This window comes from Artemia franciscana, chromosome 4 (assembly GCF_032884065.1).
Source record: "Artemia franciscana chromosome 4, ASM3288406v1, whole genome shotgun sequence".
Lineage (NCBI taxonomy): Eukaryota > Metazoa > Arthropoda > Branchiopoda > Anostraca > Artemiidae > Artemia > Artemia franciscana.
In genome coordinates this window covers 37592227-37606794 of record NC_088866.1, presented here as the reverse complement: position 1 = coordinate 37606794, position 14568 = coordinate 37592227, and the positions used below count along the sequence as shown (strand labels likewise).

The 14568-nt window shown below is 35.4% G+C and overlaps 1 protein-coding gene across 1 annotated transcript in view; it reads left to right on the top strand.

The window, feature by feature from the left end:
• Nucleotides 1-14568, top strand: part of LOC136026381 (dual specificity protein phosphatase 10-like) — a 51550-nt gene that overhangs the window by 12549 nt on the left and 24433 nt on the right. The window contains exon 3 of the mRNA XM_065702930.1: nucleotides 10625-10990. Coding sequence (XP_065559002.1) covers nucleotides 10625-10990 — 366 coding nt within the window. The remainder of the gene's footprint in view (nucleotides 1-10624; nucleotides 10991-14568) is intronic.

Here is a 14568-nt window from a genome sequence, read left to right as displayed (position 1 = left end):
AATAAACGACACCGAGGCACGTCCCGCCATCATTTACAATCATACTTAATAGAGTACATGTGGCGGGCGGCAGTAAAGGCAGAAGGAAGACCCGCTTTTAACGCGATTCTTAACGACATTTCTGCGTTCTGGGTACGTAATTTTAAGTTGTAATCTTACAATTTTCCTAATAAAGTATTATATTTTCATCATATTTTGTTTATTTCATTTGCTTTTTCAAGAGTTTTGGCTATATATTTGCACGTTAGGGGGGGGGGGGGGGGTAAAGCATAGCATATATTAAATACAGCAATGGTTAGTTTACACATTTAATATATGCTATGCTTTACCCCCCACCCCTAATGTGCAAATATATAGCCCAAATTTGTTTCTAAACTATTATATATTCATCATATTTTGTTCCACTTCATCAGCTTTAATCGAACTTCACTTCTCGAGTGTCTATTATATAACCGATAAGTACCATTTTATTTCTATGTAATGTAGGCCGTAACTGGGATTAGAAAAAAAGTATTTCTTTTTTGTACCGTTCAAATCCTACTAGGAAGAGCTGGTATTTTTTGTCTATTCCCAATATCCGCTGGTCCAAACTTATTAACAGCAAAGAATAAAATATCGGAAAAACTTTGACGGGTGATTTGAAATAATGTTTATTTGTCACCTAAACCCTAAACGACGTAGATGTCGATATACGAGGATATCCGTCTTGGTATTAGCCTAATTTCGCAGCTTAAATTATGACACCAAGATGAAAGTAAAGATAAATTTGATATCAAATGTAGAGAAGATAAGTTTACCTCGTTATTAATTATGAATTTCTTGGTACCTATAAACAGAAGTGCCAAGTTAGTCCATAATGCATTCAAAGCGAATTCTTATTTTAATAGGACGTTATTGGTATGAGTGCTCTTGATTAATTATTGCTTATTTAGAACCAAGTGAATCATTATCTTCCTTTAAAGCCCTATACTGTGACTTCTGGCTTTTATTCTGAGCTATAAGCGATAAACTATACCTGCATGTTAGTCTCCCCCCCCATACTTAAGACTGTAATTGCGTCTGGATGTGCGTAAATATGCGGCAGATTTAGCGCTCTAAAAGCCCCAAGGTTGTGTTTCTACTGCATTTAACTTTTTTTTTCGCTAGAGTATGATTCTCGGATCTATCATGTTGGAATTTGAACCCTTTGAAGATGAGTGTTCACCAGCAAATGTAAAAAATTATTTGCAAAATCTGGGCATCTTGGCAGAGCCTGGGCATGAAAAAGCTCCGTGCGTTCTGGGGAATTTTTTCTGGAGAAGGGGGTGGCTGAGGTTTATATTTTTGATTTATTACCACTCAGGGCTCAGAGTGGACCCATTGGTAGAAATATTGTGTTGGGGAGGAGAGGGTCCACAAAAGAAAGGTAAATTTTATTGAAAATATAGGACAATAACATCAATTTTGAGATTTGGAGGGAGGGGGAAGGACAGAGATTGTGCACTTGCCTGTCGCAAATATCGTGGTGATAACCCAGATTCGTTATATCTTTACAACACGAATGTTGTAAAGATATTATCTTCGTAGTTACTTTTTTTCACCGATTCCAAATCCTTGGTGTAGTAGGTTATATTCCGAATCCAAAGTTTTAATTTTCAGTAAGTCTGACTCCATTGGCAGTAAATTAGTTACGAAATCAGATTCCTCGACAAGGCCGTATCTGGGGGGGGGGGGTAGGTTTGTCCGACTCATAAAAACGTAATAAAAAAGGATATCGACAATTTTATTATGCGTTTTTAAAGTTTCTTCTTCCCCCCCCCCTCTGAAAAAAAATCCTGGATACGGCCCTGTTCCTCGGTCCTATTTTAAACCAGAAAACTGAAGTTTTGCGCCCCTTGTATTGGAAGTGTTGAAATCTTCAAACGATTATGCAATAGCCGTCCCAAAAGCTTCATATATCTTAAATAACACAACAAAAGGCCCTCTCTATCAGCGGGATTCCATCATTAATGAGAGAACTATCAAACAAAAGCAGTGGATAAAATCACTCGTGTACATGTCTTGAAATTAACCTTATTCGTAATTATACAAGTCATCATCACCTAGTGAGTAATCCTAACGTTGTGTCATAGTCAGGAAAAATCTGTCGATTCCAAGAGGCACTTCAGATTATATTTTGTAGTGAGTCATCCAGAGGGGAAGATGAACAAAGAACAGATTCCTGTTTGCAGAGAATACTTCTTATCGGACTAGGCTAAAATTCAATATGTTTGTTTTGATAAAATTGTTAGCCTGGAAGGGAGTGTTCTTTGATATCGTGGAATAAATTTTGCTTTTATCTTGTTTGAAAATTATTCATCTTTTCCTCATTTTAGAAGGGTTTTCACAAAAGAAAGCAATTTCAACTAGAACAAAAGCCAGATCAGGTTCTAGCTAAGAGTGATTAATTTTAAAAGAACAAAGTTTTTCCGAGGGAAGTAAAGAGCGATGTTGAAACTTAAAACGAACTAAAAGTATTACATCACAGACTACATAACATACATCAATAAAACTAGAGCACGTAAATCAACTGGTGATATTTCACTATGTTTGTAGGATTAGAGAAAACTAGCGCTTTACTTAAAACATAACAACATGGGGGTTTTGGTACGGTAAGAGTAAACAACTTAAAGACACTTTTAACAGTTTAAAAGTAAAGCATTTTTAGATTGTTGCCTTATTCATTTTTTTTCGTTTAATTTGGCATTGCTCAGTTCAATGATTGACTGTCGTTTTGGTTCTGAAAAGGACGTTTCACGATTATTTTGTTGACAAGGTCAAGTGAATGAATCTTATTAGCATTAAGACTACCGACAAGCTTTAAAATATGTATGACAGCTTGACATTCTCTGTTTTATAGAGAGAAATAACTGGATTTCCAGAGCGCATATTAAGTTTGATATATGCTTCATTTCGAATAATACTAGGCGAGACCAAGATGTTACCTGATAAATCAGTCCATTATTTTTATGATGTTTAATTATTTTATACTTACTATTTTCATGCCTAATGTTTTAAGATAATATTAATTGCATACTGAAAGTTACTCATATCACAGCTTCTATCTACAAACAGACGGAAATATCACCAGTTGATTTATTTGCACTAGTTTTATTGATATATTTTAGATAGACTGTGAAGTACTAATTTTTTGTTCCCTCATTTTTTGTTCCTCTTTACTTCCCTCATATAAACTTTGTTTTTTAAAGTTAAACTTTGCTCGTTTTTGATTAAAATTTAGTTTAGAAACAACACTGCCATGATGTTTTTAGTTTACGGAATAATTTCTGTTCGTTTTAAGTTTTAATGTTGCTCCTTAGTTTCAGTTCAATACTTATTTTTTATATAATTTCTAATCTCCTCCAATCTAGGAAAAAATAATGTCGTTTCCTTTTGTAATTTTTTAAAAAAAGAAGAAATGTATCTTTAATTCCTTGTTTTAAAAGTTAAACTTAGTAGAACTTAAGAAAGTAGCTCCGGGCGAGTAGCTTCGACACAAAAGGATTCGACAATATGGGAGGTGTTCTTGCAAGCATCCAGTTAAGGGTTTTGAACCATATTATTACAATGATGATATTGTTTTATACTTCCCAGATTTTCTACTTCAAAAGTGACACCAAAAGTGCTGTTCTTAGTCAGGGGCATGACTTTTTGTGGGGCAGAGGGGGCAAATGCCCCCTCAGGCCCCATTTTGCTTCTACCAAGACCCCAGTTCCCCCCCTCTCACCAGCTCAAATTTAGTTTCTTCAAAAATCATGTCGAAACTGAGATAAGCCTGCATAAATCAGAGAAACGGGCCTGTTTTCTTTAGTAATTCTTTGCATATATGGTGCTATAATGTTTATTTTTCGTCTCTCACTGACATTTTCACTTGATCTGGGAAGTTGTGGTCCCCCTTTGCCCCCCCCAGGATTTTTGCGAAATTTCGACCCTGTTTCTAGCGCTATATCACACTTACGGAAGGTGGAATTGGTACAAATCACGTAGATATGAGCAATAGCTTTCAAATGAGCCATTAAACGTCACTCTAAACAGTTCGATTAGCCCAGTATCCACAGCTTTTCCATTTGAGACAAGGCACCAAAAGTGCCGTTTCTAGTGCCTTTTGGAACTTGCTGATGGTGGAATTTATAGCAAAATCTTTTATATGAGCTGCCAAAAATCTTACCGTTACTCGTGATATCGTTATGTCCGATACAGTATACAGCCCTTTGCCCAGGGACTATGGAGGGTCATATCATCATCAAAGCCATAGATATTGGACTTTTGAACTATGTTAAACAAAATGGCTATCTCGAAATTTTGATTGGATGACTTGGGAAGATGGGTGTTTTAATTTAGGGAGGGAGTTGCCTTCCAATATTTTTGGTCGCTTAAAAAGGGCACTAGAAAATTAAATTGCCGATTGAATGAGCTATTGCACATCTGTATCATGCTCCGGTCACCCCCTAGCCGTGCTAAAAAAAGGAGACTTTTGGGCAGTGCTACCCATGCCCAAAAGTGATTTTCCTTGTTTTCAAGGAGGGCGGGTGAATTTCCCGCTATATGGTTGTCGACCATGCTGGTTCCAATATTTCATTTTTCATTTTGGTCTAACGCCATTTTCGAGGAGATTCAGTTTTTTTTTGCGAAATCACCTTAAATTTCTTTTCGCAATAAACTTATACTTTTAGGGCGAATCGACATAATAGAAACAGTGTTAGATTGCAATTTTTGTTCACTGTTAGCTTTTTTCTGAATGCGGCTTTTAATTTTTGGTTACTATGGGCTGTGGTTCGCTCTTTACTAGGTTGCAGCTACCGCTGCAACCATGATGAAGAAACTGAAAAAATTACAGGAACTTAGATAAGTGAAATTCCCTATTACTTGTGTTATCGGCCCCCTTGTATGTTACTTTAGAATCCTGAATCCAGTAAAATTGTGAAGATACTTATAGTATCGATAATTAATTTTTTTTCCAGGGTATCACAGTTAATAGTGACATTTACTGGAACTTATAGCTAAAAGTGAGAAATAAGTTTATCGGTACAAGAAAAAAACTGCTTTTCGACATGCTAAGACAATAAAAATTGGTAGGCGTGTCAGGGACCTGCACAAATTGACTTGATAACAGTCGTTTTTCCCGATTCGACCATCTGGGGGGCTGAAGGGAGACGGAACATTAGGAAAAAAATGAGCCATTTTTAACTTACGAATGGGCGATCGGACCTTATTGAATTTTAATATTTAGTAGGCCTCGTGTCTCAGAGCTCTTATTTTAAATCTCGACCGGCATAAAGCCTCTGATTTTTCTTTTAAATCAAATCTATTGATTCTTAGAATTTTGCTAGAGCTCATGCATTACGAGCTCTTGGCTCTTCAGACATCGTCACAAGTGCCATATGAGCTCTTAGTTCTTGTAAAAGATACCCTATGAGTATTTTTCGTTGAAAAATGCATTTTTACTGTATTTTTATTGAGATAATTCAAAAAATACCAATTTCCACCCTCCCCTAAAAATTGAAAAAATAATTCCTCCTCCCTAGATTTTCGTGAATTGACGCCGTCACAGAACCTAAAAACAGAGTATTTGATTCACTACTCTCTTGAATATTGCCTCTTATTTTTTGTATGATTTACCTTCATTCTGGTCAAATTATCTAAAACCAGTCACAGTAATAAACATTTTCTGTTGACTAATTGCCATAATTCCTCATTAATATTTTTTTCAGATCCCCCATCCCCTATAAAATGCTCTACATGTACTTTCCCCAGAATTACAAGGTTTTAACGATTTTTCCCATCACTAATTAATAGTTCTTATGAAAGGACTGGATTTTCGTCTGAATAATAAAAAACCTATCACAGTAATAAACTAAAACCCTCTGTTAACTAATCACCTCGATCCCATATTAATTTCTAGCATGACTCAAGGAAAAATACAGAAAATCCAGTCCTTTCATAAGAACTATTAATTAGTCTTTGAACAAAAGATAATACTCGTGTCTCTAAATGAGTCATCTTGAATATGAGATCTGTGCTACTCCTATATTTAGAAAACCTTTCTATGCAAATAATAAATCTCTCCCCTTCTTTTCGGATGGTGAGTCATTTTATCACCCTTTCTCCTTTCCCCTTTGCTATTAAAGGGGTTTGGGAATAAGGAAAATGTTCTGTGTTAAATAAGTCTTCGATTGAATGCTTCAGTAATGGTCGTAATTTGTTCCGTTTTCTAAGTTTCAGGAGTATTACATTTAAAGTAGTCTTGTCTTTTTTTTTATGGACTTGGGTGCAAATACCAATTTTTTTGTTAGTGTGGTGGGGGGCTCTACATTGATATTAGACTGTTGTTACGCTATTTTAGATTTTCTTATCGTTGGTGAGGAATACTATCGCTTATCAAGGCTGTATACGTGCAGACAATTTTCTTTCTAGGGGAGGGGGTAAATTTGACTAAGGGCAATAAAAGTTTAATTGCTTATTAAATATGTGAACCTATAAGATAATCGTAGAAATCTGAACATTTTTAGTTGGACCGTGCCTCATGCTCTGACTGCAAGTGAGGCCGGGCTGGGCTTTCCACTTCCTGCTTACAGGTCTGATTTGAAGAATTTGAAACTGTATTGCTAAGACTACAAGTTGGGTACTCAGTTTGGAATAGGGATTGGGATTATATGGAGTGGAGAAAAAAAGGAAACGAATATATGGTTTACATGGTTTTCGGTCATGACGATTTCAATGGTATACTTTTGTTTCGATCCAACGTCCTTTTATGGGGGTTTCGGGTTAATTTTCTGTTCCTGTAAATTTGCTTTCGAACTGACATTTTACTATTAGGACCAATCGCGATAACGGCTACCATTCCTGGATCAGCTGCAAATGGCGATTTTCTCTGACTAGCAATTTTCTTTGAAACGCAGTTTTTTAATTATTCATTACTATAGGCCGTGGTTTGTTCTTTACTGGGTTGTAGCTGCAGCTGTAACCATGATTAAACTGAAGTAGGGTATGACAGTTAGTTTCTGCTGTTCTGACTATTCCTGGACAATGAACGGATGGCATAGTATTGGATCGTTAATAATTTTACGCAATTAACCCGCTCGATTTATCAACAGAGGAAGACCCTCGAGGTTAAAGCTGTGGTTAGCCGTAATAATCAATCGGTGTCTTTCCTTTGATTATACCGACTGCTCGAGAAGTTCCTAAGGTGCTCAAAATTTATAGCGAGTCCTTAACTTTGGTGCTGCTTCCTCGTCCGTCTTCAATTTTAACTTATTTTCTAGAAGGTTTATGAAGGTTAATTAATTCGCCAATCAATGGTGTTTTATCAATTTGAGAAGCCTCCAAATATCTCCGCCTAAACAAAAATAAGAATTTAAATTAGAACATTTTAAAGTTGATATTTTTCCTCCTAGCTGTACAAATGGAATCTGTGGAATCCAAAAATTGAAATCGGAGTACACCTGATATTTTGGCGTTAGGGAAATTTTTTCAATGTTGATTATTGAAACAGAAAATGGACACTATAAAACAAACCCATTTTCAAAAAAAAGAAGTTATGTCAAGTTGTTACAAGGAAACTATGCTGAAAAAGTTGGAGAAAACGGTATATAAAAAATTTATATTGATTCTCACCGATTCCGGACTAAAACTGGAAATCGTGCGAAACTTTCAGTTTTGATCCAGTGCAGCGTGTGTTCCAAAGCAATCAATATATTTGGCAGCCCAACTTCAGCGGAAGCTAAAAATTAGTTCCGATCACTTGCGGGAGCTTACAGTGCTTGCGATTAATTTCATGAAGATGACAGGATTGTCGCATGTTTACTGCTAAAAATGCATTGTGATTGCGAATTTCATGTTTGGTGAGGATCAAGAATTAATCTACTTTGGATAAATCTGGCACGTACGAATGGGGGCGTTTTTCTAAAATATAAAAAATTCTTCGATTTTTTTTTTATTTTCATATTTTCCTGTTTTGTTGATTTTGATTGGACTTTCTCATGCCATCTTTTCACTCGAAATAAGTTTCTACACCCATATCCAGAATAAACAATGCTGGACGAATAAATAAATTATATAAATTCAGAGAAAAATAATTTTTGCTGGGATTGTGGGAAATAGTGCATGTTTGACATGCAAGAGTTAAGCCTTGTAATTTTATAAATGGCCCGAAGATTTGCCGCGCTTTGTGGTTTAATTTTACTATACTGTATAGTTGCTCTCATTCATTAGTGCCGTTCTGTCAATTGTGGTCTATTTCTCTGACAATTCATCGGAACAGTTTCAACAGATTCCATTCTGCTACTCTAGCAAGTGGTTGCTATCAAAGATTATATGTAATAAGATGTATAAGTGCCTAAGTATCAGTCAATGGTTTTGCCCAACGGGATTTTTGAAGTTTTGGTGTTATGTTAAAAAAAAAGCATAATAGTCTACTGGGAGTTTTAAGAATCACTTTGCTGCTAATGACCAAAAGATATTCCTATGATTAGGATTCCTATGGCTAGACTGTGGGTTATGTATAAATGGAAAGTACCAGACTTGATACAATCAACATTGAACAAGGAAATAGAGCGAGGGATCGATCTCTTTCAGAAATCCTGTACACCACGTGGCGCATGCCAAGCATGGTGGAACTTAGCTAAGCGTTTTGTGAAGTGTGCCAAATGTTCAGGGAACTTTGCTAATTGTGGCGGAACTGTAATGCATTCGTGGTGTTCCTAGATGTAAAAAAGATGGAGTGAAGTTAGTGACAAATTTTTGAGAAAAAATTCTCAAAATAGAATTTTTTTCTTGAACTCTTTTTTTTTTATTGAAGTGTGGCCAAAGTGAATCCCCCTTTTTCGACTGGTACGTGGCAACGGTGACATCAGTCGCTTGTTTCATTCGCAAGTTATAAACAATGCATTTGAAAAGCAAAATATTATCTGGAGAAAAGATGTTGACGACAAGGTCTGACCTCCCCCTCCTCCACCGAAATTTTGACTGACTTGTAAAAACGTGAAAAAATGCATATAAATAAATTCTTGATTCGTTAAAAACAAATTATGTACCCCCCCCACAAAATCCTGGAAATGCCCTTGGTTGACGGGCGTCGGTATTTACCGGTGCCTTTACTTATTATTTGCTCTTATGCCTAACTCATTGGGCTCTTTACTTTTTTTTTGTGACTTTATTTTATTTTTTTTATTATAGTATATCGCCTCATACATGCGATAAGGCACTAATACAAATATCAAAATTTTACCGGAATAGGGAAAAATAATTTTGACATTCCGTCTCCCTAGGTCATGAACCATGTGGATCTTTTCCTTTGTAGGCTACGTTACACATATGACCATATGTGTATCCATATATGAATACATATATGTATTCGTTATTCCGTAACATGTTGGTCGTAAAAGTGTAGGTAAAGACCCCTTTACCTCTGCTCTTAGCAAAAATTATTTTGGTAGCCTTTCCTCCTCCAAAAATTCTCGGTATTTTTATCCATTTTATTCAGCATAGTCGAAAAATCAAATCACTATGTATTTGAGGACGACTTAATCCCTACAGTCCCCGGGGAAGGACTGCAAGTTATGATTTTGGTCCATTCTTCACGTATAGTATTGTCTATTGGGAAGTATACAGACGTTTTCAGGGGGAATTTTTTCTGATGGTGAGGGGATGTGAGGAGTAGGGGGTTACGTGGGAGTATCTTTCCATGGAAGAATTCATCATGGGGTAAGAGAATACCCATGAAGGGGGCGCTGTATTTTCCAGCATTATTTAAAAAAACAATGAGAAATTAAATAAAAACAAGCTTTTTAACGGAAAGTAAGAAGCAACATTAAAAATTATAAAGAACAGAAACTACTACGTATATAGGGGTGTTTGTCCCGTCCTCAATACCTCGCTCTTTACGCTAAAGTACTTAGTAATTTAGTACTAAGTTTTAAAGTAACTAGTAATTTCAAAAGAGCTATTTATTCAAATTCTAATTATGCGACCTAATTATATTGATTCAAGGGTCTATTGGACCAAAATTCGAATTTTAGTGCAAAGAGCGAGGTATTGACGAGGGCGTAAGCCCCCTCATTTATGTAATAAAAATATATGAATATAGAAGTTCGTTACGTAAGTTAGTTAGCAAGTTACGTGTATTTATTACTGATAAAAACGTTTGTAAATAAAATTAAAAGTTCCACTGGCCTTTTTGAGTAAGCTAACAAAAAAAGGGCAACTGGGTCCCCTCCTCTACTCCTTTTTTCTCAAAATCGTCCGATCAAAACATTGAGAACGCCATTTAGCCAAAGAAAGTAAAGTGCACTCGGAGATAATTAGCTTAGCCTGAGTGAGATAAACTCCTATGCAGGTATGTTATGCCTGATTATTTAGTAGATAGAGTTACTTAGGTTAGGTATTTAATATAATACGTTCTAGGTGGCCTATTTTCAATAATTCTCTGTTGTAGTTTCCATAATTTTGTCGCTAAATCATTATATTTTCATCGTATTTCGGTATATTTCATTATAATTAAAATAACTATTCTTGAGCATGGTATATAGAATCCGTAAGTACCCAGATTTATTTTGTCTTAGTAGTTAAAAACAAATAAATAGTAATATTCTTTTCAATTTATTCATAGGAGGTCTTCGTGAATTCCAAAAGCAGTACAAAAACTTATGTATCAACGTCGTGTCATCACCACCCGTCTGCTTAGTCCATTGTTCAGCTACTTGTAACTGCAAATCACCTTCCCCGACTCCAAGCCGGGAAGACCTAAATAATTTCCCTGCGACAATGATTCTCCCATATGTTTACCTTGGCAATGGCAGAGATGCTGCAGACATACAAAGTTTGTCTATGCTTGGAATTACACGCGTTATTAACGTTACGACAGACATTCCTGATCATCATAAAGTTACTGGCGTTAAGTACCTGACCTTGCCCGCCGCTGATTCTGGACATCAAAATTTGAGGCAATTCTTTGAGCAAGCCTTTGATTTTATCGGTAAGTTGTGGCCGTTCTTTGTGTGCTTTTTGATCATTAGTGCACATGGGCTAAATTTTTGGGGAGAGGGGTGTCAGATAGTGCCGTTGCTGGCCTTTCTGGCGCCGGGGGTGAAATTCTTTATTAGTATCCCCTCTCTTCTGGAAATTTTCAGGTCAAATTTTAACAAATTTTTCAGGCCAACTTTTAAGGAAATTTTTATTTATAAACAAAATTTTCATTTATATAAATTTGATTTTTCTTATTTTATATGAGAAAAGGTATGGGAAAGATGAAGATTTCGGTGCTTACACTTACTGCCAACTGCGCCCTCTACTTTATTTTAATAAAAATAAATTTCAAAATTACAAAATGGTTATAAATGCTAGATTGTTTATTGAAGATTTTAGCCCCTAAAATTTCTGTGCCAGGGGCAATTGGCTCTGTCCCTCGCATAAACCGCCTCTGGTATCAGATGGGTTTTAAGTGGGAGGATGTGAATTATCTAAAAGGCACATTTTGAGTATCTCTATTTCCAAGTAATTAGCAATTTAATGGGTCCATCTGTCGCCTCTAACAAGTTTTTTTAAGTAGTTTGGAGCCATCTCTAAGCAAAGTGTGCCTCATCTATTAAAAAAGTGTTATTTTCTACTCATCTGTGCTCCTGAGCCTGAAAATGCACTTTTAAGAAATAAAGCTTTCTAAATGAATATTTAGTAAATTTGTTTTCCGTAGCCGCTTAAGGATGCCCTTAATTATTTTAGTAATTTCGGATGATTTCTAACTGTGGCTGGGCGTTTCTGTTAGGGAACAAGGTCAGTGGCGTAATTCGTTACAATCCTAGGGGAAGGCAAAGTTGAAACCAATTTTCCAAAATCAAGTGAAAATGACAATGAAAACTGAAAATGAGCCGTATAGTACCATAAAGGCTAAGATATACTAAATAAAACTGATCCGTTTCTCTGGATGCTTGAATATGCAGCATTATCTTAGTTTTGACAAAAATTTTGGGGAAACGGAATTTCAGCGGTTGTGGGCACACTGGGGTCTAGACTGGGGGAGGCAAACTGGGGTTTGGGGGTAGTTGCCTCTCCTGCCCCACAGCAAATTACGCCCCTGAACAAGGTCAGTTAAAAATGGAAAACAAGGTGTTTCCTTTGCATGTTTGTCAACTAGAAGAACTACCCCCCACCCCCAATTGAAATTGAGGTTATGCATATTACACCTTTAGAAATAATTGGTTACTTGTCCAAAGTTTCTTATGTGAACTCTTGTTTATTTAAACAAATACATTTAAAATTGATCAGACTCTTAGAATGTCATACATTCTTTGCCCATGTGTCAAAGACCTAAAAATATAATTGCTACGACAGAGTTTCAGAACAAATATTCTAGTGAATCACATTAATTCTGAAAGATATTCACCTCAGGTCAGTTCTTTTCTCCTGTTCTTGTATCTAATTATAAAATTCTCATTTTGACGTATAAATGTTGGAAAACATCTGGTAGTCCATTGCTCTGGGAAATCTTTCTTCTTCCTCCTTAATAAATTTACTGACGTCAATAAATAGAACATTAAAGATTATGATGACTTCTTTCTGTTAATTCTTTTCTTTTATTATTTGTAATAAGTTACAAAATACCATGTATTAAAGTGTGATCTAGAAAACACCGAATACAACACAGAGGAACTTCGAAAATAGAAATGTCTCCAATTTTCGAAAATCAAATTGTGACATTTAGTATGTAAATCCAACTTATTGGTGTTTCCAAAAGCTTAAACAATTTATTTAGAAACAAAAAGAAGTATGTGAAATTTCTCTGTCAAATTTTTTTCGTTTTTTTTTATGCCTCTGCCATCTGAAAATCCTTTACTGGCTCCCGTGCTCCAACCTTAAAAAAATTATTATTCAAATTTTTCTTTCGTTTGCTAAGGACCCGTTGTTTCTGAAACATATTGTCTTTGGTGATGATGAGTTCTGGAATGTTGTACATTGCCCATTCATCTAACTTCTAGATAGATTTCTGTACTGCCTTTCTAGGCTTGTATATGGAGTGAGGGAGATGGTGTGAGATATTAATATTATATGACCTTACTACGATTTGTTATACTTTCCACATAATTCACTTAGCTCCCGTGTTTTTTTTTCAGATTATGCCCCCCTCTGAAAGTAGGGTTATTTTTTAAAGTAAATGTTTTAGTTGTTGACCCGTCTTCGGAAAAATGTTGGGTGTCAACGCTCCCATCATGAAATCTTATTAGTCACTGAAATGCAATTTTGGAAAGCCAGTTAATAACTTAGTATTCTAGTTAGTTAGTAGTTATGAGTCCATTAGTATGTTGTCAATTCTTTACTCGTGTATTAAAATCATGGGAACATGTGAACATGACTGCGACCCAAGGACATGCACAGAAGGGGGCCTGCCAAAAATTTCTAAGTTTGAACAATATCTTAAATATTTTTCATATAATTCGTACATACTCTTCTTTTTTTAAATTTTGACCCCTCCCGACCAGTTTGGCTCCCTGAAAAAAACTCCTTATTCCCTGAGTCCTTATCGACTTCTTTAATAAGAAGAAACGACCAAAAATAAGAAATATTAGAATAGAATAATAAGAATATAAAAATAGAAAAATAAAAAATAAAAAATATTTTAGTTAATACGTCAATTTGAGGCTGTATAATCTCAAAGACTGTACTGTCAAAACTTCTAATTTATTTAAACCTCGAGAAAGAATTTTCTTGAATATTTCTTAGAGGGGATTTTATACCATATTGCCCGAGTATGCCCTCATGCGTTTGACTAGTACTGGGTCATTTTGTTCCAAGGAAAGTTCTGTCTGTGTGAGTGCACTTCGGCCCATTAAGTTTTCAATTTTACCGTTAAATCATTTATGGAACTTCTTACATTGGCTTTCAATTTACTGAGCTTGAAAGCTTCCAATTACTTTTCAGTGGCCTCAATTGAAGATGGGTATTACCCTCCTTCCAGTATTTTGACCTTCTACTCTCAGTTTGTTGTTTTTAGCAATTATTCAATGAAAATACCAAGAAAACCATTTTTAATGAAAATACTGGAAAAGGTTATTTTTAAAATCTATTTTTTCGGAACTTTTCAAAAGTACCCTTTTCAGTACTTTCAATAAAAATGGATTTTTTTTATGCTTTCATTGAAAAATTGGTAAAAACGAAAGTTTCCTCCTCAGGCAAAATAATCCTTAGTATAGATTTTAGATAACCAAGGAATTTTTACTGATTGTCCGTTTCGTTGGGATGGTTTTGAATTGCTCAAGGACTCGAAATTCGAGTTAGAGTAAAGTTTGAACTCCAGTTCCATCTCTAGCTTATACCCGAAGTTCGACTTCAGATGTCAAAACAAAAATTGGGTAGTTTCGCATATTCAAATCTTGCGGGCTGGGTGTCTGATTTTTGTAGTATTTTGACAGTTTGAAGCTTTCCTTTAAAAAAATAAACTAAATTTTTCCTTTGACGAATAATTTTAGTCTAATTTGTAATTTTGAATAATTTAAATATTGACCTTTTTTTGTGACAAAATAATTCTTTGTGTAGATTTTTAGATAACTAATAAAATTTTAG